The sequence below is a fragment of the Mastomys coucha genome, unplaced genomic scaffold (genome assembly GCF_008632895.1).
Source record: "Mastomys coucha isolate ucsf_1 unplaced genomic scaffold, UCSF_Mcou_1 pScaffold16, whole genome shotgun sequence".
NCBI lineage: Eukaryota > Metazoa > Chordata > Mammalia > Rodentia > Muridae > Mastomys > Mastomys coucha.
This window is the reverse complement of record NW_022196898.1, coordinates 47,921,632-47,948,249: the sequence shown is the minus strand read 5'-3', so window position 1 is coordinate 47,948,249 and position 26,618 is coordinate 47,921,632. Positions and strand designations below refer to the sequence as shown.

At 40.2% G+C, this 26,618-nt stretch overlaps 1 protein-coding gene across 2 annotated transcripts in view; it reads right to left on the bottom strand.

Annotated features, from left to right (window-relative positions):
- The window catches only part of Spag17 (sperm associated antigen 17), a 219,822-nt gene that overhangs the window by 69,060 nt on the left and 124,144 nt on the right, over positions 1–26,618 (bottom strand). For both annotated transcript variants that reach the window (XM_031374969.1, XM_031374970.1), the window contains 10 exons: positions 19,007–19,182; positions 17,458–17,552; positions 14,363–14,602; positions 13,292–13,403; positions 11,949–12,137; positions 7,851–7,964; positions 5,748–5,923; positions 4,692–4,824; positions 2,866–3,044; positions 140–299 (listed from right to left, as the gene is read on the bottom strand). In XM_031374969.1, the coding sequence (XP_031230829.1) occupies positions 140–299; positions 2,866–3,044; positions 4,692–4,824; positions 5,748–5,923; positions 7,851–7,964; positions 11,949–12,137; positions 13,292–13,403; positions 14,363–14,602; positions 17,458–17,552; positions 19,007–19,182 (1,574 nt within the window). The remainder of the gene's footprint in view (positions 1–139; positions 300–2,865; positions 3,045–4,691; positions 4,825–5,747; positions 5,924–7,850; positions 7,965–11,948; positions 12,138–13,291; positions 13,404–14,362; positions 14,603–17,457; positions 17,553–19,006; positions 19,183–26,618) is intronic.

The window sequence follows — 26,618 nt, the reverse complement described above, 5'->3', positions numbered from 1 at the left end:
TATATATATATATATGAGTGTGTATTTGTACATGAATAGGTATGTATATAATAAAGTGATGAGCAGCATCACAATATGGAACACCTGCGAAGCATTTGAAAACTGTAAGTCCTGCAAGTTAAGACACTTAGATGGTTACCTTTCTTGGAAATGATGCTCTCCGAAGGTGCTGTTTCTGATTTGGGCTGGGAGGCACTGTCCACCAAATCTCCATTATGGGGGCTGGTAGACAATTCAGGAGATGTGTAAACAGGACCGGAATCAGGACTGCTGCTCACAGCACCATCTGCAAAGAGAATCTGAAGGGAAAACAAGGTCTCAGAATTCTCAGAAGTCAAGAGGAGTGCTGTACCTAACATGCTGGGGCTTAAATAATCTGCAGAACAGCTCAAGGCCCCCTTCATGTAGCTGCCAGGAAGTGCCATAGAGAGTTGATCTGCACCTGCATACAGCAATGACGATGACTTCATATTTTCTACCCACATCTGTCTTGTTTCTATTTTGCACCTTTTATTGGATTAATATATTTTTCTATTCTTTTTTTATTAGATGTTTTCTTTATTTACAATATCTCTTTTCCCAGGTTCCCCTTCAAAAGAAAATAGAAAAATAAAATAAAATAAGAAAAAAACAAAACCAAACCAAAACTAAGACAATCCCCTGTTCCCTTCCCCCACCCCCTGCTCACGACCCTACCCTCTCCCACTTCCTGGCCCTGGCATTCCCCTATACTGGGGCATAGAACCTTCACAGGGCCAAGGTCTTCTCCTCCCACTGATGACTGACTTGGCCAGCCTCTGCTATACACATGCTGCTGGAGACATGAGTCCCCCCATGTGTACCCTTTGGTTGGTGGTTTAGTCCCTGGGAGCTCTGAGGGTACTAGTTAGTTCATATTGTTGTTCATCCTAAGGGGCTGCAAACCCTTCAGCTCCTTGGGTCCTTTCTCTAGCTTCTTCACTGGGGACCCTCTACTCCGTCCAATGGATGGCTGTGAGCCTCTACTTCTGTATTAGTTGGATACTGTCAGAGCCTCTCAGGAGACAGCTCTATATAATTGGAAAATCATATGAGAATTCTTCAACAGCCACATTTTCAAATGTATTATACTTTTAATGTCTGATTTCCATTACCATCTACCAAGGATGCATGCCATCTCTAGGTGTCATAAATACCCTATGGGTACCCATGTGCACAGCCTCCCAGGGAGGATGATAAGGAAGTCAGCTGCCCCTGGGACCCTGACCTGATTCTTCCTGGCCTCTTCAGGAGCTTTGCAGGCTACCTGTGTAGTCCTAGGTAGGAAGACGACACTTAGAGATAAATTAGCATCAACCTAGATTGGCACTGAATGGGATGAATCTGAAGTATGTTTCACATGGCATTATCTAAACTATATTCTCTTCCAAGTCTCATTGGTTTCTTCCAGAAATGCTACTGCATATGGCACATTTCCACACCTCTTAGCTCTTTTCTTTCTAAGTCATCCCTCCTGCCACTTGGTTTTTCACAACTACTTTAAAAATTTTTATTTTTTCCACAGCAGTTTTATACTTGTTTTAAATTTTATTTTATCTATCTATCTATTATTTTATCTATCTATCTATCTATCTATCTATCTATCTATCTATCTATCTATCTATCTATCTATCTATCAATCTATCTATCTATCTACCTACCTACCTACCTATCTATCTATCTATCTATCTATCTATCTATCTATCTATCTATCTATCTATCTATCTATCCATCCATCCATCTGTCTCTCTCTATCTGTCTCTCTGTCTATCTCTCTGTCTCTCTGTGTGTGGTTGTGTGCATCATGGCAGATATACACACATGCTTATGTGTGTATGTATGTGTGTATATATGTGTGTATGTATATATGAACATATGCAGGTATGTATGTATGTGTGTATATTATGATAGATATATGAAGATCAGATGTCAACTTTCCAGGGTCTCTTTCCTCCTTTCACCATGTGAATCATGGAGATCAAACTCAGTAATCAGGCTTGATAATCAGGCAAGTGTCCTGGCCGACTGAACTATCTCACTGTTGCCATGGCACTTAAATTTGATTGTTAACTTGAGTCTCTGTCTATATCATTTTTACCCATTTAAAACTTATGTTTGAGTATTTATTGTTAGGTAATTTTAACAATACTGAATCTGTTGTTTATTTTTCTTAGATACATAGTCTTGCAACCCCCTCATGAATCTTGGTAGTACACTGTCTGCTTATAGAAGACTTTTCCTCTGATCATTTTTGAAGGTAGGCCAAGGCATGTGGTTTCTAGACTTTACGGCTTCTGATTTTTAAGTCTCTACAAAATGAGTTTACCTGCAGAACTACCCTGACTTTCAGCTCCTAGAGGTACACCTTTCTATTCAAAGTCCTCCTTAATTTTGGAGATTTTTGTCTTGTATGTATTTTAAATTTTGTCTTTATTTCTCTCAGTCTGAACTTAATTACCTACCTTGCATTTTCTAGAAAAATTTTAAGCACTTCTTATACTAGTGACATATTTTGTTGTTTTCTAGCTCTGTTAGGAATTTAGTATTCAAGAGCTTTCCCTCCTCCTGTTTTAAGATGAGTTGAGGGGAAAAAGAAGAAAAACATATCGAGTCTGCAACTTTAGATCAGATAGAAACAACACCATCTCTATTATATGCACTCTGGCTTTCACAGACAGGGTAACTACACTGTACTGCTTCTAACTGCACTTGTGTTCTCTTGTCACTTTAATGAATCCTTGTAGTTTATTCATGTCTCCTCTGTGCAGAAGCCTTGCTCCTTACTCAAGGTCCCGCTGTCTTGTACTTCACTGTGAGGGAGGTTATTTAAATACTATAGTCTTTAACCTGTGTGGATCCATCCAGCATATACTTGATAACAGTGCCCTGGCTGGTGACAACTCTTGATGCCTCCTGCTCCACTGGTGGCATCACTGCTTTATAGAATTCATAGTGCTTCAATCTCTGGGGGTAGCTCTGGCGAATCATGAGGTTCCAGGTGGATACTTCATCTACAATGGGATGATCTTGAAAAACAAAAGAGAATCAAGCCATTGGTGGGGTGGGTGGTGCTATGGGCTTGGGATTTTATCTTCTTTTGTGTTTGTTTTGTTTTGTTTTGTTTTTATTCTTTTGTCTGTGTTTGAGAACTAGGGACATTTCCTTTCGTTCATGACTGATGACTCAGCAAACTGCATCTTTGATGACATTTTTCACTCAAATGTAGTGAGTAAGGACATTTTAATGACATAACAAATAGTCATCCTTCTTTAGAGCATTTGCATACTCTAGAGTCCAGAGCATGTCAAAGCCAAATGATTTGGGAGCAGAATTTGAGTGTCTTAGTGACTCCATTTTCTCTCTTGGCATGCCACTCTGAGTAAGTTCTTGCTCCATGGTAGACAATGCTCTAGTATCCCCCTGCTTGGTTTGAGCTTCAGGGAGCCTCTCCTTCAAACCTTCTCTAACTTACCCATCATCCTTCAAAATTAGCACAAACCCTGCATCTCTAACCACAGACAGACAGCTCTCAGTTTTCTGCTGCTCCTTGGTAATCAAGAACAAAAGCACCCGATGAATACCTTCCAAATAGCAAAGTACTATGGGGTAGAGTTTCAATTTGATGCAATACTATTTGTCAATTTTTATTTCTTGAGCTACAGCCAAGGCAACAATGAATAGAGTTAAGAGACAATCTGCAGGATTGGGGTGGGGGAAAATCTTTGTGGTTGTTTATCCAACAGAGTCTCAATATCCAGGTATATAGAAATAGCTAAAGGAGCAAATAATACAACCAAATGGGCAACTGAGCTGAGTAGATAATTTTCAAATAAAAAAATACAATGGCCAATTACAACATGAAAAAAACTCTGTAACATCCTTGGCCACCAGGAAAGTGTAAATAAACACTACACTCAGCTTCCATCTTACCCCAACCAGATGGTTATCATTAAGAAAATGAAAAATGACACCATTAGATGTCTGCTAAATGGACTCCAGCTTAATCTTAGATATTGCATCCCTCCCCCTCCCCCATCTCTCTCTCTCTCTCTCTCTCTCTCACACACACACACACAACAGACTAACTAATAAGGTCTTTCTTGTACCTATTTATTCATCAGAATAAGTAAGAAGCCATGCTTAGAAGAAAACAGAAGTAACAGACTATGTGATATTATGGGGTCAAGAGAGTGCTTAATGTGCATCTTGGTCTCTTCATTTTCACTGCTCCTTGTTTAGATCAGTGAGCAAAGTGCTGTACCTGTAGCCCACAGAAGAGGCAGGAAGACAGGGCCACATAAAAGCCATTAAGAAAGCTGCATTTACCATCACTAGATCAAGAATGACTTCCCAACTCTGCCTTTTACCAATCAGGTGACCTTGAGCACATTGTTGCACCTCCAGAAGTCTCAGCGTTTCTATTTTATAAGATGGAATTATCAGTACCTACTCTTGTAAGACTTGTGTTTTTACATGCATGCTAAGGACTTTGACAGTGATTCATCACAGCGCTCGCTTGAGAATGGTCATTATTGTTCTCATCATTACTTGAAGATTACTCATTGCTCATTATCAATAAGTACAACTGGTAAGAAAAGACACACTTTCAATGGTGGGATTTTCTGTGTTAGTTTTTGAGCCATGATTCCTTGTCCACTCCAATTAACACTCACCTGTAGATTCTTGCCCAATGAAGGTCAGCAGGAGCCCATTAGGGCAAGATACATTTAAGTTTTGGAAGGTGGGTACATAAGGTGATGATTCCTGTATAACAATCTCTGGTTCTACTTCCTCCTGTATGTGATTCTGTACATAAATAAATGCTTGTCATTCTCTAAATGAGACACATTTATTTCAATCAAGCAAGGATTTGTCAAACAATACAACTTGTGAGTAAGTAAGTAGACTCTGTAATAGATTGTAAAAGTTTTCAAAAATCTTCACTGCCGTTGAGTGTATACTTACTGACTGGTACCTAAACATGTGACAAGACACAGTATCAAACATCACATTTTCCCTGAGAGAAGAAGGCACTAAAGTTAAGAGTGGTCACTGTGAATGCATTTGTTTAGCAAATGGACTGGACTGGAATTTGAATGGTGACCCTGTTTGAATGTATGGGATGTGGGCAACACTGGTACAGGTGTTGGTTTCCCTACTCCAGACTCAGGTGGTAGCACTTGATACCCAACACAATGATAGTAAGTAGGCTTTTGGGGAACTGAGAGTTCTGAGGACTCGGCTTTCATGATTGTGATTCAGGCCTTTATAAATAAGGTGTCAAATTAAGAGTTTACTCTTTCTGTGACATAAATGGAACACAGAATGTGCCATCTTCATAAACTTGCTTGAGTGAGACAGAGTTGCCCAGCATCTGCTCTTGGACTTTCCAGCCTCAACTTGACCAATTGACTTTTGTTCTTAGTGACTCATGTAGTCTAAGCTATTTTGTGATAGCAGTTAAAAGAGATTAAGGCAGTGTTGGGAAAACCAACAACCTTATTGATGTGTGTGTGTGTGTGTGTGTGTGTGTGTGTGTGTGTGTGTGTGGTGCCTGTGTGACAATAATTAAGAAGAAGAGACCAGGAATTTGAGAGAGAGAGATGTTGGGAAGAGACTGGAGAATGTAGAGAAAGGAAAGGGAATGGGAGAAACAGTGTAATTGTATTTTTATTGTAAACGTAACATTAGGGTGGAAAGGTTGGAAGCCTGTAGCCACATTCGCCTACCTTCTTCTCTTCTTCCTTTGGAGGCTCCTCTTCTTTAATGGAATCTTTGCGTTTCTCTTTGCCTTTTGGCTTAGCTTTCCCTCTGCCTTGGGGAACAGTCACTACAGAGGGAACCACGGTTGCTGTCATAGCCGAAGGAATATTCATCATTGCTTCCAAATCAGGATTCGGAACCTCTAGAAGTAGGAAAAAGGGGAGAATGAAAAAATTAAATATTCATATTTTATATGCTTGTTAATTGATACATCTCAAAAACTTATTCAAGTAGGCATTAACTTTCACTATGTGAAGCATGTTTTATGGGTTGGATATCCTCCAGAGATAACATAGTTGTTTTGAAAATCAGATTGTAGTTAAAAATTTTTAAATGTTTATTATTTTAGTGTGGTTGATACAATTATTATCTCAAGTCCTTGTCTCACATGCCTTTGCGATTCAGTCTGTTGTGCACTCTACTAACTTTTTTTCTTTTAATTTGAGAAATGAAACTCATAAAACATCTTGAAAGTCCTAGATTCACAACAGCAAGACTGGCCCTGAAAGAGTGGAACATGAGGACACTTTAGACACAAGGCAATACAGACAAGGAAATCCAACGAAGACAAATATTATTTTTGTCTAAGGTGAGACAAGTAGCTTACTTGTAGCAATCTATGGTCTTTTTTGTTTCAAAGTTTGGAAATTCTAAAGGGCTGATGAGAGGAGACACTGTGTTTGTGTGTGTTTGTGTGTGTGTGCGCGCACACAAATGAACCACTTTTATCTTGTCATCTGTTCTCCTGCAGGATCCAGAATACCTCTTCTTTGATCTCTCCTTACCTTTCTGGTCAATCCTCCCCATCCCCTTACCGATCATTCAGACATTTTAGAATTGCAAATGCTTCTAGGTCTCAGGTTGCATTACGTTCTCAAGTTTGGCTGCCATAATAATTCCTTACTCAAGGAATTTAAATGAATGCCCAAGTCTCCCTCTGACTTACTGAATCTGGTTTACAGGGGCAGAGGTCCAGATAGGTACATGTATGCAACACTATATGTAGCTCATATATAATCTGGGATGTTCGTATATTAGATGTAACTATCTTATTCACAACTGGGCTTCAAATATCATTTATGTGTTGATACTACAATGGCCACTGTAGGCATGTTTTTTCCTTCTCAGTTCCAGATCCATATTTCTGCTTTTAGACACATCTTTGTGTGGTTCTAGAGATATTTCAAACTTCTAAGAAACAATGTTATGAGGACTCATGGCCATCTACAGCAAAGGAACTACATAGTCGGGAGGTAAGATGGTCACCATGATCTATACTAGCACATAGTTTTAAAGCTGTATGGCATAGGGATTAGCTATTGATTTTTCAATGTTTAAAAAATGTCTACTGGGATTGGATCCCTTTAAAGTTTGTGGGGATCCACAGATTTCTTCATTGGTTCTTGGTAAAGCAACATAGTATTTTGTGGTTTGAAAGGAAATAGCTTCCAGTTGGAGGATTTGTTTCTTGAAAGTGGAGCCCAGAAATCCTCTAATATGTACAATGAATGGCTCCTTTTAAACCAACATCCTGAAGTATACCGAGTAGTTCTACTATCACAAGACTCATAAAAATAATGTTCTGTAGAAACCTATGAGAACTCCCTGGAAGATCATGCTTTCCTTGCACCAAGGTAACAGAATTATTTTCATGGAGTAATTAATAATCAAAATATACATATGTGTGTTCATGTGATTATGTAAAAGATTATACAAATGAGAAAAGAAATTTGAAAGTGAAGGCATTGCTATTTGATGTAAAGGAAAAATTATCTACATGTGCATACACCTGCACACATATGCACAGAGACACAGACACACACAGACACACATACACACAGACACACAGACACATGCACGTAGAGACACAGACATACACACACACACACACACACACACACACACACACACACACACAACACCCCATACACCACATATCTCTATGTTACAGGAAAAAAACTATATGTGAAGCATTAAGTCAGAAGAGGTTTATTTCTGATAAATGTACAAGCTGGGGAAGGGCAAGACCTGCCCATCATGGGACATTTATTCTGTTGTGTGTTTCTCACCTGGTGCCATTCCATTTGATCCATAGTAACTTATCGAGAGGCAGATTCCATTTTCTAAGGTGGCAGAAAAAGATCCAAACTTGCTGACAGCTTCCTTCTCTATCTGTGTTCTTTCTAAAAGACAAAATCATATCAAGGATATTTCCATTTTTCTCCAGAAGTATAAGCAGAATTCAGTGGGGAGGCTGGGAATGGGGGTCTTAGCTATTCTAATACTATCAATTTAAAATAATTGACTTGGCTCTTACCAAGGACACAGGGAAGTGAGGCAGAGTTCCAGGGATGGAACGTGAGACTCTTGTTTAAAGGGCTTTAGGTCAAAATGAAGAAAGGGTGTAAACCAGTTAATGGCTTGGCCAGATGCTGGTTATCAATCTGAGGACCATTCGCATGATTTTTCAAATGAAAATCACTAAGTCATTCCAAGTTTCTTCACATTTAAAAACACTTTATTAAATCCCCACATTTATAATGCCTTATATTTTCAAACACAATTGAAAATATTTTGGATTAAGCATAGGTTTTAAAAGGAAATGTGTTAAAATACACATTTGTGGGGCACGTGTGGAGGGTCTCAAGTGGTCTATACTGCTCTCTCATTTCTATTTTATTACCCACTCCATTATCATATAATAAAAATGGGACAATGTCAGCTTAAAATACTCTAACCTATGAGCAGATTGTTTCCTGACTGGGAATTTTTGAATGCTCAGTAGGACATCAACAAAAAAGGATAATGCTTCATGAGAAAGAAGACGATTCACAATCTGGGGGTAAATGTTTGCTTAAGACACTCTGGCAAAGCGCTGTTACATAAAACGTATGAGGACTCTTAATGACCAGTAATAAGAAAACAAGCCAAAGAAGAAACATCCCAAAGCCCTCTATAGAACCTAACCAAAAAGATATGAAGATCAAAAATAAGCCTATGAAATGCAGTTTGATGCTATATGTCACCAGGGAAATGCAGATGAAAACAATGAGTGAAACGAGGCACCTGTCAGAAAGCACGGACAATATTGAAGGCTGGGACCATGGGAACATCAAAGCTCTCACGCATTGCTGAAAGGCGGTTTGCTGCATCCTACGACACTACTTCATTGTACCATATGACCCAGTGACCATGCTCCTTGCTACTTACGCATAGTACTTAAAAAATGTTTGCCCACACAAAAACCTATGCACTTTCATCCTTATTTAGCCAAACTTGGAGACAAGCAAGATGCTCTTCAGTTGGAGAGTAGATAAACCAACCTACCCAGATAACCACATACTATATAGTGAGAAGAAGAAATGAAATAGGCAGGGAATATAGGGATATAGTTCAGTCTTAGAGTATTTTCTAGCATACTCAAGGTTCTAGGTTCAGTCCCTAGTGAGATACACACACATGTAGGCACACAGGCACACATACATGTAGGCATACACACACATAGGCACACAGGTACACATACACATAGACACACACAGAGAGAAAGACTAAAAAGAGGAAAGAACTAGTGTGACCTGAAAAGGCAGTATGGAAACTGGACTGTTTAGTATCAAGTACAAAAAGCCAACTAGAACATATGTTCAGCAAAATGCAAACTATGGAAAATACAAATACTTTGATTTTTAACTGCTTAAAGGTATTTTACAAAGCACTGTCTGTGATTTAAAAGCATGTTTCCCCAACTTAACCTTGTTCAGTATCCAGCAGAGGGATGGAAGGGAGGGAGGTAATGGCTTTCTCCATTAAGAAGATGTTAAGCGATTGGAAGGCAAAATATTACAAACTGTGCATTACAAGGGGGTGGGCATAAAAATGAAGGTGTGCTAAAACTTTTATGAAGAACTGAAACCTTACCCAAGCAGCAGTGGCTTCTCAGAGCACAGGAGCATGCATCAGACTTCAGACTCTAACCTAGAAGCTGTGAGACAGTGACTGAAACAGCAGGGAGCTGCCCACAGAGAAAAGCACGGCAAGACAAGTTCCATAACCAAATGAGACTCAGAGAGATGGAGCCTGCAGGGTCCATGCTCCCTCAGATCTCAACTGAGTAGACTGAGGCAATAAACCTAAATGAATCACAACAGAATCCCTCGTCAGGCAGGCGACAGGAGCAGAGCCCCTCGGGCTGCAAGCATTACTTGCTTCTCTGTCAGTTTATCTGCCAGAGCTGCTCACATCATAGCTTTTCTGAAAATGGCCAGACAGTAAATATTTTGGGTCGTGTGGTCCATGTAAAGTCTTTCTCACATACTCTCTGTTTTACTATAGAACAATGCTTTCCAAGTATCAAATCTATTCTTAGTGCCTGTATCACCCAGAACCAGGTCATGTTTCAAGTCTGGGCCAGTATTTGCAGGTTGGAGAAAGCTATGGCTGATGGAAACAAAAGATAATCTGAACAGGATCATTAGCAACAAAGCCAAACACTAATCACTACCTAACTATGCAAGAAGGACATCATTAAATTATGTATATAGATTTATTTATTAACTTTTGTAGGAATCATCTAAATACATAAAAATGTTGAAATGATAAACTGTGTACACATGTATATTAATGATATATTATTAAATAATTTTAAAATCTTGTTTTTCAAAGAATATTTAGTGAATGTGAAAATGCTTATACTAATAAAGTCAGAAAGAAACTGAATAATGAGAAACATGGAGATTATAACTATTAGCTTCTTTAAATATTTCAAATAATGTCTTTCTTTCTCTCTTTCTTTCTTTCTTTCTTTCTTTTTTTTTCAAGACAGGGTTTCTCTGTGTAGCCTTGGCTGTCCTGGAACTCACGCTGTAGACCAGGCTGGCCTCAAACTCAGAAATCCACTTGCCTCTGCCTCCCAAGTACTGGGATTAAAAACATGTGCTGCCACCACCACCCAGCTAATAATGTATTTCTTTAAGTATTCAGAATTATACACACACAGACACACACATAGAAAGGATGTGTATTGTGTAGGCATGTGTGTGTATGGTTGTGGACACCTGTGCAGGAACTTGGACATGCATTAGTGGAGGCCAGAGGTAGATCTCAGGTGCCGTCCTCTATTGCTCTCTGCTCTGTCCTTTGAGATTGTGTCTCTCACTAAACTTGGGGCTCACTGAGTAGGAAAGACTGCTTATCCTTGAGCAATGTGGTCCTGCCATGTCCACTACCCAGTGCTGGATTGCAGGTGTGTACAAAGCACTTGACCTTCTATATGGGTGCTAGAGTCTTGAACTTGAGTCCTTGTCATTACACAGCAAACTCTTTACCAATTAAGCCTTTTCCTCAACCCCAATTAATATTTTTTATTAGCTGAACAAAGAAAATTAATTAAAAGTAACATTTTTCTATGCCATCTTCCTAGGTACATTCAACTTGTCAAGTATTGTGTTCTTGACGGTGGAAAGTATCAAAGTAACTAAGCATACAGGCAAGACTTAGTTATTGATCCCATCATTAACTGGATTTGAAAACATTTTAAGAACATTTAACAAGTTAGTGTATTCCCTTGCACAGCTATGAGTTCGGATAAGAAGCAGTCAGTTTCTCCAGGGGATGCTGTCTTGAAGTGCAAGTGGGCAGCCATTTGCACCTCTTGTCTCTTCCCCAGTAGTAAACGTATGACTGAACCTGTGATTTTTAAAGCCTTGTCTTTGAAGCCAAGAGACTGGTTATTACGAAGTAAACTAACTGAGGAGAACTTGAAGGAAACCCCATTGCTTGCACTGAAGGGACATACAAGTCTCAGGAGGAATCAATTCGAGAGGGTGTGAGTTTGGGTCTATACAAACCATCAAGGCTGACCTAGACACTATGTGTTGCTGCATCTAGTCTAGCTGGCTCGGCCTCTTGCTATAGCTAGGAAAACTTGAACAAGAGCTTCTGTCGGGTGGCAGCAAGATTCAGTTAACAGCCAACTGCAGATGCGCCATGAATTCAGTGTCTATGCTTACTGTGTTGGGGAAGATGAACACAAGCATATAGCAACTGCTCCAGGCTGCACCTGTAAAATCCGCATGTGTTGAGTGCAAGGGTGAGGTTCTGTTTGGGGCTGGACTGGCCCACTGCACTGCTTGCTTACCAGAACCCAGCCCCACAAAGGCTAAGACACTCACTCATTTCCACATTTTGTTTAACATTTTCCTCTTCCCCCTCCTTCTGCTCCTTCTTCTCCTCTTCCTCCTCCTCTTCCTCTTCTGAGTGCTCTTCTTTCTTTTCCTTTTTCACGATTTCCTTCGGATCTTTCAGGTGAATTATAAAATTGTGTTTATCTTTTTTTACTTTCACTTTGATAAATGTTGGACCTTAGGAAGAACCAAAGGATAGGAAGTGGACTGACTGAAGATGCCACACGCATATACCTTGACAAAATGCTAGGAGAATGCAGGACAGAATTAGACAACAGCTGCATCAGCAACTCTATACAGGGATGCCGAAAGCAGGCCTTCTTATCACATCCCAAACCAAATCACAAAGACAAAATACATGGTCTGAAATGGTGAATACTTACATTCAACTCCAATAAATCAAATGAGCTAATTAACATGCAAAGTTTTAATATTATTTGTATACAATAATATATAATGCATATAATTATGTGTGTATGTATACATGTGTGTATTTTATGTATATATCTCAGAACAGCCTCAAATTCATGACTCTTCTGCCTTAGCCTCATGTATGCTGATGTTTCAAACGTGTATTACCATACTTGACATCTATGGCACTATAATGACAGTCATAATTATATATATATATGTGTGTGTGTGTGTGTGTGTGTGTGTGTGTGTGTGTGTGTATGTACATATATATGTGTGTGTGTCTTCCACAATTACTATTACTATTGCTATGCAGGTTGCAAGGAGTTTTCTACTAACCCATTCTCTCTTAACAGTGTTCTGATTCCTGCGCCTCCCTTTTATCTCCCTTTTAAATCCAGCCTTTCATTTTCAACTATGGTGGTAGTGTCTCTCAAAGTTGATAGGATTAAGATGAAAATACTGTATTTTCTATGAACCATCTGAACTTTATATAAACTGTTCACATATGCAAGTCTTGGTAAGCAGCAGAGGTCCCTGAGCACTGTACTGTGGAGCACGAGCCAGAACTGCACTAGAAACTCAAAGCATATGTTTGCTTTCTGACATGATGGTGTGTTGTAATCAGTATTACTTGATTAACTATTTGCTTACTACAGTTACTAATATACCATTGACTGATAATATAGAAGTATTTAACTATTTTCAGCAATTAGGATGCTCCTATCAACAATCTCTGAGTAAATTCTGAGTTGGTTGATCTCTTGCAGACTCAGTTATGATAGAAGCACTTGACCCTGAGAATGCAATGTGGTGTGCAGTGAGCTGCCACCCATCACACTCAGAGTCACAATGCCCCATTATATTGGAAATACACTAACACTCTCCTTCCCATGACATAACAGCTCTTGCTAATGTACCTCGTTCAAACCTGGTCTTTTCCACTTCAATCTGCCCACCATCAGAAGGATACAGATAGTAATTTGTCCCTGAGATTTGGATAGGTATGTCTCCCATATTGTATCCACGGAACTAGAAGAAAACACATTATCACTGGGTGTGGAACTACAATCGGCAACAATCAGCTTACTAGAGTTAGCCAACTACAGTTTCCATAAGCTTAATTTTTTTGTTGTTGAAACAATTATGTCTGCTACCTTGTAGTCTCAGGAACGTGAATCCCATGATATTATTATTAATTTTCATGATTATTAGAGACAGGGTTTTATTCAGTTGCTGAGACTGATCTTAAACTTGTGATCATCCTGCTTCAGTGTCTAGGAGGCTGAGATTACAGTTACATGCCACCATGCTCATTTATGAGCATTTATAATCTAGTCCAGATAAAATCATGCTCCATCATCAAGATAACACGAGGAAAGACCAAGTTTGCTAATTTTCTTTGTATAGTGAAGTAAAATACTGACATTTGATGTTACAAAGTTACAAAGGGCATATGTAAAGGGCATCTTTAAATAACAGATATTGTTATTATAGCTGCAGGAGATTCAGGTCCATCTTGAAACCCCAGAGTAATGAGGATGGAGTCGTAACTGCATAGAATAGAACAGAACATTTCTCTCTATTTTTTTTCTTTATTGCTTTTCTAATACATAGACACCTGAGGGAAAAATAGCAAAGAGAGGGCTCAACCAAAGCATATAACCAGAAACATGGCTCTTCGCACAGAGGCATCTAAGTACATTCAGCAAGTCAAGCCCATTGAGCTGACCTGTGCAGCTGCTTATTTGCATGTTTTAATACTTAAAGCGTAATCCATCTTTGTAGCTCTTGATATTCTAGTTTCATGATAGGGAAAACAGGCCTGGGGGTGTTCCCATTTGGATGTTTAGCTATGAGGAGGAGTCTAGACAGAAAAAGAAATTCAAATCTAGTTTATAGATAGCAGGGAAACAAACAAACAAACAAACAAACCCTTGTTTCCCTAAAACTGTTAGAAACAGCTCAAAGAATGTTTGAAGTTGGTTTACCGGGTAAGTGACTTCTGGTTGCGGAAGTGGGGCGGTTTCCTCTATTGCTTCCAGCGTCTTTGCTGGCTCTTCTTTGGGCTTTTCCTTGGAAGAAGACTTTTTCTTCAAAACCTTAGCATCTTCTTTGTCTGCCTTATCCTTGCCTTTCTTTTTCCCTGTATCCTTCCCCTTCTTCTCTGCTTTCTTTTCCTCTTTCAGGCGTTCCTCCTCAGCCAACCTCTCTTGTTCTTCCTTCCATGCCTGGGGACACATCAAACAGTTTAGCGGGGGTTTTGAGAAAGATCAAATGTGAATTACATTTGGGTTAATTAGGGAGGAAATTTAGTATGGTGTTTCTATGTGTTGTCTGGTATTTTGAAACATTGGGCCAAGAACCCTGTGGTTCTCTTTCATTGTCCCCTTCTCACTCTTCAGTTCTGTGTCATCCTTGTGGAGCTCCTTAGAGAACTTGCTTCATTTTAGCTTGTTATCTAACTTTCTACCATGTAATTTACATGGTTCAGACTCTTGTGGTCTTTAGCCTGGCCCACAGCAGCCTCTCCTGTAGCCTGTTTCCCTTCCTTCCATTCTCAATTTACAAACTGAATATGCTTGGTGAGCAAAAAGATAGACTACCCAGAGAAGCATTCCTAGTACAGGATATTTCAAAAAGGGTGACCAAATATGTTTTGTTTTGTTTTTTAAGTCATGAGTTTCCACATGTTGGTACATACTTGCAGTTTATCACTCAGGAGGCTGAGGGAGAGGACCTAAGACAGTGTGGATATATAGTCTCAAATAGAAGAAGCTCTGAGTCAGTGTTAGCTCACAAACAAACATCACAAAACATAGGGAACTAAGCCACTTTGAATAAAAATCTAAACCAAGACTTTGAGAGTATATCTATGGGATTGCAGATAAGGGACTTATGAAGTAACAGTCATAAAACAAGTTTCTGGTTGCTTGAATACAGAGAATGAACTATCACATGTATAAGTAAGGGGTATAAAAAATGACAGGGTGAGCTTGAAGGGTCTTCTCAGAATCACAGTATGACTTTTGAAAAGGCAGTATTTGGACACATACTGGCTGAGTCATTCCTAGAGGTGATGATAGACATTGATCCCACCATTTGGAAAGATCAATAAATCTAAGCATAAAGTAACAGTGGTGTGGCAAACCTGGCTCACATTGATCTAAAGATATTACTGATAATTTGGGGGAAGGGAATTTTATGTGATAGTTGCTAAGTAAAGCCACGATCCAAAAGGACATATAAATGTAACTAAGTACAATGTTTAAAACAAAGTCAATATGTGATCAAAATATATCCATTTATACTTATTGTATTAGAGTTCATTATTTTCTATGCTATATATGAGAAATGTACTATACAATGATACACACAGCCATGCTGCTCCCAGCTTGGGTTTTTACAATGCCACACTATCAGCTGGAAATTAGCCTTTGTTAGAATATTTATACAATAAACATTAGCCAATGCTACATCTAGGAGATTGGTTGACCACTGATTAAGTGTGTTAAAAAAATCAATAGGCAGAATGTTAGAAATAATGATTCAGCTCAGGTGCATGTAACTACTACAATACACTGTATGTAACAATAAGAGACTATCCTTTCAGCATTCAAATAATTCTCCTTCTTGACTCAGCCAAATTGCTCATTATTGACAAATAAATAGGATACGCCCCTTTGTAACTTTGCTTTTGTCTCATTAATATAAATGAAAATATTGATCAATACTAGTAGTGGAATTGTAGTTGCTTGTCAATTGTAACCAAAGGACACAATAATGTTCCAAAAATCAGTGAAAGCATATGGAAGTATTAATTTGCTAAGTGGACTTTGCAATGAAGATTACTATAAGACTTGTTATCATTTACAGATTACATAATAACTTTACCATCCATATCATTTTCTGAAACGCTATTTGTGTACCTATGTGCACACTTTCATTTTTCTAGAGAATAACTGCTAAATGCTTACCAGATGATCACAGAATGTTTTCAAAGCAGCTAAAGAGAAAAGATAAACTGTCTACAAATAATGTAAAATGTGACAATTTATTAACATTTATGATGTCAGCAGAGAAGAGGGAGATTGATGTCTTGAGAATCATATGAGGAAATGAAAACTCAATTAAAAATGGTATAAATAAAAAACTATGCTTAATGAATAGGGGCAAAATAAAGCCATTTTCAGATGAGTAAAACCTGACTTTAATAGAAACTGTAATATTGTGATATAATAAGAACCAGATATTTGGTCTTCATTCCTGGGTCCTGGCACAGAGCTCTCAAATCCCCTGGAATTCTGTGAGTGATAGGATTGTCCTTTGTTCTAATGAGGCAACTCTTGGCAAACCCTTCGATGGTTTCAGAATGGGGTAGAAGCTGCTTACCAGAAAGATCAAACCCATGTTAGAAGCTGGGAACCTTCAGTTGTCCCCTTCCCCTCCCCACAACCTTCACGGATGAGAGAGGAGCTGCAGATGGATTTAATAATTGATTGTACTTGGACAATGAAAAATCCGTAAAAGCTCCTAAACCACACAGTTTGGAGATGTTCTGCATCTTTGGATGAATCCACATTTTAGGATGGAAGGTGGCCCAAACCAGAGTGAACCTACATTTACCCATGAACATGCAAACAGAACACCTCTGTACATTTGTGCATGTGTGTTTGTGTGAATTGGAATTTATCAAACTTTGACATTTCTTAAACAAAGAACTGCAGGGATAGTGCAGGAAAAGAATCTTGAATGATAACAGAAGCACTTATTATGTTTATAATTACAAGTTAAAATAAAAACATGTGAGAAAAATCCAGCATTTTCAACAAAGGTAAAGAGTAAACTACTATGAGCCAATCACTCACTGCCATGGCTGGGGTGTGGTTATGCAAAAATAACAAGATATAAATTCTCCTGAAGACTTGTCACATGGCAGAGCTGTGAAGACATGGGGCTTTACACTGAGGCTTCAGTCAACTCTGAGGCTTTACCTAAAAAGATCATGTCTCATGACTAGCACACACTCTCAGTTACAAAGTAATTTTGGCCTTGTGATTGATCTGGGACGTTTGTCTTGCGTTACCTTGAGAGAGCCTTCTAACACAAAGGGGATCTTGTCTTTTTCCTTTTCTTTCTCTTTTTCTTGGTCTGTTAGCTCTGTTTTGCTAGACACTTTACCTGTAAGTGAAGGGAATCAAACTTTTTAGCAATGGCAGGAGGACCAAGCCTCTAGGCTAGAGGCAACCTCAAAGGCTTTCAGGTCCAGCTCCTTGTTTAAATCTCTAAGCACTCCCTCGGCACCTCCACAGCTATACCTGAGTGGTGCTGAGCCTTTGGTGATGGCACCTCACAACACATTCACACTGTGTTGACATGCTGTTTGAATCCCTCTCCCTGAAATTTTCAGCTAATTAATCCTACTTTAGCACCTCAGAACTATAGGAACTCCCCTCATGTCCCATCCCATATTGAGACCCCTCTCTTGCTGTTGCTGTCTTTCCATCCTTCATACATTCTGACATCTGTTCTGACAGGAATAGACTTGGTTCAATACCTGCCAGGTACATTCCCCACTGAAATAACCAGTTCATATCCTAGATAATCAGGTTTTGGTTTGTTCAGTAGCATTGTATTGCTAAGGTGCTTAGCGTTTCCCCTATCAGTAGGTAAGTATGCAGTCAGCCTTTCTCTCATTTCTTATGTTGTCCCTCTCATTACTCTAACCATTTACTGAAGTCTTGCTGGGCTCCCATAGGAGGAAGCTCAGCTACTGATAATATAACCGTTTCTCTGGATATCAAAGGATTCCTTATTAGAGTGGTTTATGTTTTGCTTTAGAGTCAGGGCATATACAAACTACTCCAGTAACAAAAAGAGGCTACTGATTTTTTAGAAGTTTCATATCTTGATCTCACTATGAGATGTCACTTTCATCTTTAGCTATCATCAATAAATATTAGCTAGCAGGAGGAGATGCTTTTCTATGGACTGTGAAATGTCTACACTTTCTAGACAAACTCTAGGTTTCACTTCTTTATTGTCTTCCTTAAAAATGACCTTGCTCTGTTACCCTCTTTTCTCTTCTCTAATGTGCCCAAAGTTCTAGAAATTAGCCAAGACCTAGAGATGAACAAAATCAAAGATGTATACTTATCCAAGACCTGGTCAAGTACATGCCATAGGCCTCTGGCAAACGTTTCCCACTTCCTCCTGGATTCCTGCTTCCAGGAGGTATTTGGATACTTATTAGCTGCTTGAAGAACATTCTTGATTTAGTCTTACTGTTGAAATCTACAATTATCCTCTTGAGATACGCTTACTTCTCACTCTGCCAAAAAATTTATTTGATGGAACCCATGGATTCTATCAGCAAGGACATTGGCGTTCCCCCAACTCATTATATTTAATCTGTATAACAGATTAAATCTTTCAGAGCTCATAGGAGATGGGACAGTGACAAACATTCCTGTGTCTGACTCAGGTACAATGTCATCACATTTGGAATGCAGCTGTTCTATTTGTTAGAGAAAGTGAAGACTCACAGGGCAACCTTTTAATCTTGGACTATTTGGGTTTGAAATTAAAATACGAGAATGCCTATTGCTCTATGAATAAATGCACTGGCTACTTACTTTTAGATCTTTTGGGGCCAACAAGTTTGCTAGCAGAAGTTTTGACAGTAGTAGCTTTCAATTCCATCTCAGCCCTGATCCTGTTGAGCTCCTCAGCCATTTTGGCTTCCTGGTACTTTGCTTCTTCCTGTGTGACCCAGTCTTCAATAGATTTTGCCACAAGTTCTAAGTAATTCCTAAATGAGACGAAGATAAAAGGGGGGGGGAGATGAGAGTTATTACTAAAGCTGTTGAGAACACTGTGTGATGGTGGTGTGAACAAACTCTTCAAAATGAAATGATTCTGAGTGATCCAAGGGGCAAAGAAGTCAGGTACAGATCTTGGCTGAGTGCTGGAAAAATGTCCACTTCTCTTCTTCTTCAAGAAGTAAAGCTTAACAGTGAGGTCTTTCCATTCAAGGGAAGGACTAATAACATTTTGGAAAGGGTTGTTTTTAAAATTATGTGTATGTATGAGACTGTATGCTCAAGGTGCAGAAGAGAACATCAGGTCCTCTGGAACTGGAGTTACAGCTGGTTGGGTGCCCCCTGACATGGGTTCTATGAACTTTCGTCTGGAAGGGCAGTGGGAGCTTTAACTGCTCAGCCCTCTCTCGAGTAACATCAAGAGAGTCAGTGGTGGGGCACGCTTTTAATCACTTGGGAGGCAGAGGCAGGCGGATTTCCTTGTTCGAGGCCAGCCTGGTCTAAACAGTGAGTTGTTTCAAGACAGCAAAGGCTACACAGAAAAACTCTGTCTCGAAAAACCAAAAACCTGAGAAAGAGAGAGAGATATGGAGAGAGAGAGAGAAGGGGGGGAGAGGGAGGGTGAGAGGGAGAGGGAGGGGAGAGGGAGGGAGGAAGGGAGGAAGAGAGAGAGAGAGAGAGAGAGAGAGAGAGAGAGAGAGGACAAAAAGGGAGGGAGAGCGAGGAGGAGAGGGAGGGGGAGAGGGAGGGGGAGAAGGAGGGAGGGAGGGAGGGAGAGAGAGAGAGAGGACAAAGAGGGAGGGAGAGAGAGAGAGAGGCAGTTGAGTTGAAAGGAGGAGTCACTGCCAGCACCGATCATTGAGATGTGACACAGCAACCAGTATCTTCTCAGTCTAAGTTCACAGCACACCAGAAATCCTTTCCATTGCTCACCAGCTACTGCAGTTACTTCACTAGAGAAAACCGTCTTGTCTTGTTATAAGGCTTATTGGCTTTGGGAGCATCTACCTTATAAATCAAATTCTGTGAGCTGCTCACACATTTGTGCTCCTTTCAGGGGTACCGCTTACTAAGAATGATTCACTGCTGCTTGAAAATTTGTTTCAATCACTTTGTACTGCTCGGTGCATGTTTTAAAAGTGAAATATTAATAAGCCTACATGGATATCTAAAGAGCTCCCTTCTGAAAGGAAATAAATGGATGCACTGACACTTAAGAAATACTAGTTTTTAAAAACGAAATAAGTGAGGTTTAATATTTGAAAAAATAAAGCTAGATGAATGATATATTCAGAATGCATCGTAATTTGAATTATCTCTTCTTCTTCCTCCTCCTGTTCTCTCTCTTTCCTCTCTCTCCTCTCTCTCTCTCTCTCTCTCTCTCTCTCTCTCTCTCTCTCTCTCTCTCTCTGTGTGTGTGTGTGTGTAAAAGGGTGTGTGTTTATGCTATGGCACACACGTGGTAGACAAATGGTAGAAGTCTGTTCTTTTCTCTCACATGAGTCAGAGGGAATCAAACCATTGGACTGAATGACAATTGCCTTTACCTGACTTGTATACCTTTGATTCTCTCTGAAGATATACAGTAAAAAGAGCAGACTATGAATTATAGCATTTGATACCTTCCTTCAGAAGGTACCAGACATCTCCAACTCCATGAGTCACCAAGCAAATGCCTCATGTCCTTCCCAGGTTGCCACATAAAGGCTGGTATGGTAGCCAATGGCACTGCGAGTTAAATAAGCAAACATCATAAAAGGATTGTTATTTTCCTAAATTATTCTTGCAATCTGTTAGTAAATTAAAATTACTTAGAAAGATTGTATTTACAATAACTTCAGAATCCACTCTCTTTCCTTTTTTTCGCTGTCCCATTCTAACCCACTCTCATTTCTTCTTAGGATTGCTACAACAGCCTCTAACTAGTCTTATGGTGTGTGTGTGTGTGTGTGTGTATGTGTGTGTGTGTGTGTGTGTGTGTGTGTGTAGAGGGTTGTACCCTCAGACATCTAAAACTTATTCTCAAATCAGCAAATAGACTGGACCTTTTAATTTGTAAGTTAGATAATTTATTTATTTTTCTTTGTTTTATCTTTTATTTACTTTTTTTTTTTTTTTTTTTTTTTTTTTTTTTTTTTTTTTTTTTTTTTTTTTTTTTTTTACACTCCAGATTTTATTCCGTCCCTGCTCTGGTCCACCCTCCAATTGTTCCACATCCCATACCCCATACCTCCTCCCTGACCCCTGTCTCCATGAGGATGTCCCCACCCCCCACCAAGCCAGACCTCTAAACTCCTGGGGCCTCCAGTCTCTTGAGGGTTAGGTGCATTTTCTCTGACTGAACCCAGACCTGGCAGTCCTCTGCTGGGAGCCTCATATCAGCTGGTGTATTCTGCCTGGTTGGTGGTTCAGTGTCTGAGAGATATCAGGGGTCCAGGTTCAATGAGACTGCTGGTCCTCCTACAGGGTCACCCTCCTCCTTAGCTTCTTCCAGCTTTTCCCTAATTTAACCACAGGGGTCAGCAGCTTCTGTCTATTGGCTGGGTGCAAATATCTGCATCTGACTCTTTCAACTGCTTGTTGGGTCTTTTGGAGGGTGTTGTACCATGGGGGCACTGCTGCTCCAGCCTGGCTGAGGCTCTCTCCCTGCCGCTGATGGCCTGTGGTGGGGCACGTTAGTCAAAAAGGAGGCAGTGTATAAATGAGATATTTTATTGTATTTTATTGTATTGTTTTTTGAAAGAGAAAATAGGCCAGTCAAGTAGAGAGAAGGGAAGGAGAGGAGAAGAAAAAGAGAGAGAGAGAAAGGAGAGGAAGAATGCGAGAGAGCAAGAAGGCAAGAGAACAAAGAGCAAGAGAGAGGAGAAAGAGGGCAAGAGAGCAAGAACAAGAGAAGAAGAAAAGAAACAAGAGAGAGACAAAGAGCCAGAGAGAGAGAGGAAGAGGGCAAGAGAGGGAGAGCAAGAGAGGAAGAGCAGAGACAAAAAGCAAGAGAGAAGGAGGGGGCAAACCATCCCTTTTATTGTATGGGGTGTGGCATTCCTGGTTATGGGCAGATGACTGGGGGTAGTGTCCAGCTAGAATGCTGGGAGCTTGGAGCATTGTCTGCCTGATAGAGCACCCATCTCCTGAGGGGGCAGCTGTGAGGAGTTGTGACTGAAGCAGGAGCCAAAGACTCAGGAGTTATAGCTGAGTTCCTTCCGCCCCCTGCAAGCATAAAACTGCCCACTGAGGACCCAGGGCTCAAGGCCGATACTCAACTGAGCCTAAATTTCCTGAACAGACAACTGCCCTACACTGTCCCACAGGAGGACAGTCACGATAGGTCCCTTTTTGTGAGCACTCCATAGCCTCAGTAATAGTGTCAGACCTTGGGACTTCCCCTTGAGCTAGATCCCACTTTTGGCCTGTCACTGGACCTTCTTTTCCTCAGGTTCCTCTCCATTTCTATCCTTGCCATTCTTTCAGACAGGAACAATTATGGGTCAGAGTTTTGACTGTGGGATGGCAACCCCATTCCCTCACTTGGTGCCCTTTCTTCCTGCTGAAGGTGGGCTCTATAAGTTCCCTTTCCCCACTGTAAGGCATTCCATCTAAGGTCCCTCCCTTTGAATCCCAAGAGTCTGTCATCTCCCAGGTCTCTGGTACATTCTGGAGTGTCGCTCCCAACCTCCTACCTGCTGAGGTTGCCTATTTTCATTCTTTCTGCTGGCCCTCAGGGCTTCAGTCCTTTTTCCTCACTCAATACTGGATCAGATTCCCCCCAACTCCCAACTAGTCCACTTTCCCTCCCTGGTCTCTCCCTCCCTCCCAACTTGTGATTGCTTTCTTCTCCCTCCCAAGTGGGACTGAGGTGTCCCCACTTGGCTCCTTCAGCTTGTTGACCTTTCTGAGTTTTGTGGACTGTATCTTGGGTATTCTGTACTTTTTTTTTTTTTTTGGCTAATCTCCATTTATTAATGAGTACATACCTTGTCTGTCCTTTTTGTCTGAGTTACCTCACTCAGGATGATATTTTCTAGTTTTTATCTTTATTGTCTTTCAGTGAATATTTCAAGTGGAGACGTAGAATTCCTGAGAGCTGAGGAGATGGCTCAGTTGGTAAAGTGCATGCTCTGCAAGCATGAGGGCCTGAACTCCTGCAGAAAAGCCAGGGGTGGTGGCAGAGCCACTTGGGATTCCAGTTCAGAGAGATATCCTTGTAATCCCAGAGGGACAGGGAAAACTGACTGCTGACCTTCCCACAGTGTATGCAAATCAGTGAGACATGGGCCAGTGAAAAGCCCAGCATCAAATAACAAAAAACCAAATAGATGGTATGGAGGAATGGAGCCTAAGGAATGATACCCCTGGTTGACACTTGCACAGCCATACAGATGCATGTATACTTGCACACCACCCCAACATGTGCTTGAACATGCACACTCATAATTAAACAAACAAGGAAACAAACTAGGATTCGCACAAGTGGCCCCAAACAAGGAGATCTAGACTCAAATAAAGCCAAATTTGTGTTCAAGTGAGGCTAAGCACACCATGCTTCAGGACTTTATTACCCATAGATACTTGGTGAATTAATTTCTTCCAAATGTACTGCAATTATATTTTTAAAAGTAAAGATGCCAACATTGGATATAGACACAAGAGTCATGACAATTTAGCATATGGTTTAAAATAGAAAAGCTGTGATTCTTTTAATTAAAAACTGTCACTTTGTAGATGGAAATAACATTTCTAGATTAATTCATAATGGGATTCTGTGCTGGGTTGAGTAAGAATGGCCCCCATAGGCTCATATATTTGAATGCTTAGTCACCAGGGAGTGGAACTCTTTAGGCATTAGAAGGATGAGGAGGTGTGGCTTTGTTGGAAGAGGTATGTCACCTGGAGTGGGCACTGAGGTTTCAAAAGCCCATGCCAGGCCCAGTCTCTTTGCCGGCTGGCTGTGGATCAAGAAGCTCTCAGCTATGGCTCCAGTGCCATGCATGTCTATTTCATACCATGATCATCATGGACTAACCCTCTAAGCAGTAAGCATGCCTCCAGTTGAATGTTTCCTTTTGTAAATTCCCACAGTCAGGGTGTTTCATCACAACAATAGAAAATCCACTAAGACAGAAGTTAGCAGCAGGGACTGGATGGGGCATTGCTTGATCCTGCTGTTTGCTGGAGGAATGCAGAAGATCTGGAACTTTGAACTAGGAAATCAGTGGAATATTTTAAGTGGGCTTAATGGGTCATCCTACTAGTAGCATGGAACCCAGTGGTGTGGAGTCTGACGTGGACTAGGTTGGCTAAACTGGAAAGGGTTTAGAGGGGAAGAATTTCAGCAGCTGACCTAGAGATCATTCTTGTGATAATTTTGGAAAAGAATGTGACTGCGTTTTGCCATTTTCCTAAAAACTCTGCCAGAGGCTAAATTGAAGAGTTTTGGTAGAGGTTTCAAGACTGCCTTATATTGATTGTGTTGCGTATTAATTAGTGATCACCCTTGTGCTGATAGACAATAAAACAGCAAGTAAGGCAAAGAGAACTATGGAATGTATGGTTTAATAAAAAGAGCACCAGGAAATGTAGTCTTGTGCTCAAGGAAAAGACACATTTAAAGAAAAGCCTGATGCTACTTAGAATAAAGGGAGCAGTAACCCCAGGGCAAGACCCCACCCAGCTGATAGACCCGAGAAAGGAAAAGATCTTAGGAGTTTCCTAGGCCTAAACCACAACCGAAAGCCTGTGTGAGTGTAATTTAGGGAGGGGACCAGGTTCTAGCCCAAGCAGGCTGAAGAACTAAGCAACTTTGGCCACGTGGTTCTGGAATTTGAATCAAGAGAGATAAGGAGAAGGAGTTGTGCAATATTCTACCACGTTTAAGGAAAGCTACTGAGGCCAGGTGTGTGGCAGGGGAGTCCCTGCATGGAGGCCCAGGGAGGCCATTGTGTGAAGCTGTCATTGTGTGTGAAGCTGTGAAGGTGAAGCCTGGGTTGCTTTGGAGTCTCTAAGATGTTGGAAGTGTCAGCAACTACTGGGTAACCTGACAAGGAGACCTGCAGACCGGGTCTGAACCAGCCTGAGAGACAGACAGAGAAGGGTGTTTGAGCCAGCAAAGCTGGCACAGATAAAAAACATCCTTAGATCAGATAGAGATACCCCTGCGTCAGATAGAGATACAGAACTGGAGTTTGCCCTGCTGTCGTTGGTCCAGGATTTCCTCCCTATACTCCATGTCCTCCCTTTTGGAACAGTAATGCATACGCTGTGCTATTGTATGATGAGTGTGCATGCTTTACTTTTTGTTTTAGTTCTTACAGGGGGTTATAGGTAAGAGAGCATCCTGAATCTCAGAAGAGACTTTGAACTTATAAATAGAAGTGTTGAGACTGTGCAAGTGTATGGGGATTTTTGTAAGCAAGCCCTCTATTAAATGCTTCCTTTTATAAGCATTTTCTAAGGTCAAGGTGTTTCATCGTAGCAACAGAATACTACTGCTTGTTAGGTATGAGGGCACTGCATTTGCATTTTTAGCATTTTAATGAAATGGCATTGGCACTTGGTAATCCAGATGTCATATAAAACAATTCATCATAAATTAAATGAGCATGTACAGTTTCTAAGAGGATATAAATAGAATTATATCATAAAAGGCACATACTAAGGAGGAACTAAGAAAATTCCATCTACCAAGAAACAGGGATTAATACTAAAAGAGAAACATATTTGTAGAATTAAACAGTAGGAATTAAATGACATCAATGGAAATAAAAGCACATAGATTGCTTTTAATATCCCTAAAATTGCTATTAATTCATATTAGAATCCCTTAAGAGTCAGACTCTTAGATGAAAATCCAGGCTATTATTTGAAGGAAATGCTACCACAAAGCAAAAGGACATAGAAAAATGTGAGGGTGGTGGATGCGCAGGAGAACTTAGAAGCCTTTGTTTCTGGTGGGTTTTTACCAACTGCTCTTTGGTGCTGACCAAAGAAAGAATTCTTACTACAGGGGAAAGTGTCTTTTCTTTAACTTAAGCTAATTTCCCATTAGTGTAGTGATAGAAAATATGGGCCTTTTATTGTATTGTTAAAAGTTACAATCAACTAAGAAAGATACATTTAAGCACACAGAATCACAGATGAATTTGGAGACATACACTCTGCTTGTAAACAGAGAGAAAGAGAGAGAGAGAGAGAGAGAGAGAGAGAGAGAGAGAGAGATAGAGACAGAGAGACAGAGAGACAAAGAGACAGAGACAGAGAGATAGAGACAGAAACAGAGAGAGACAGAGAGAATACACAAATAAATTACTTTAAAGGCTGACATTATTAAAGCTCTTTAAGAAATGGATATTTATGATGAACAGACTGTGCTTAAATTGGTTACATATTAGTCATAAGGGAACTGTATAATACCTATATCTAACAAAGAGTT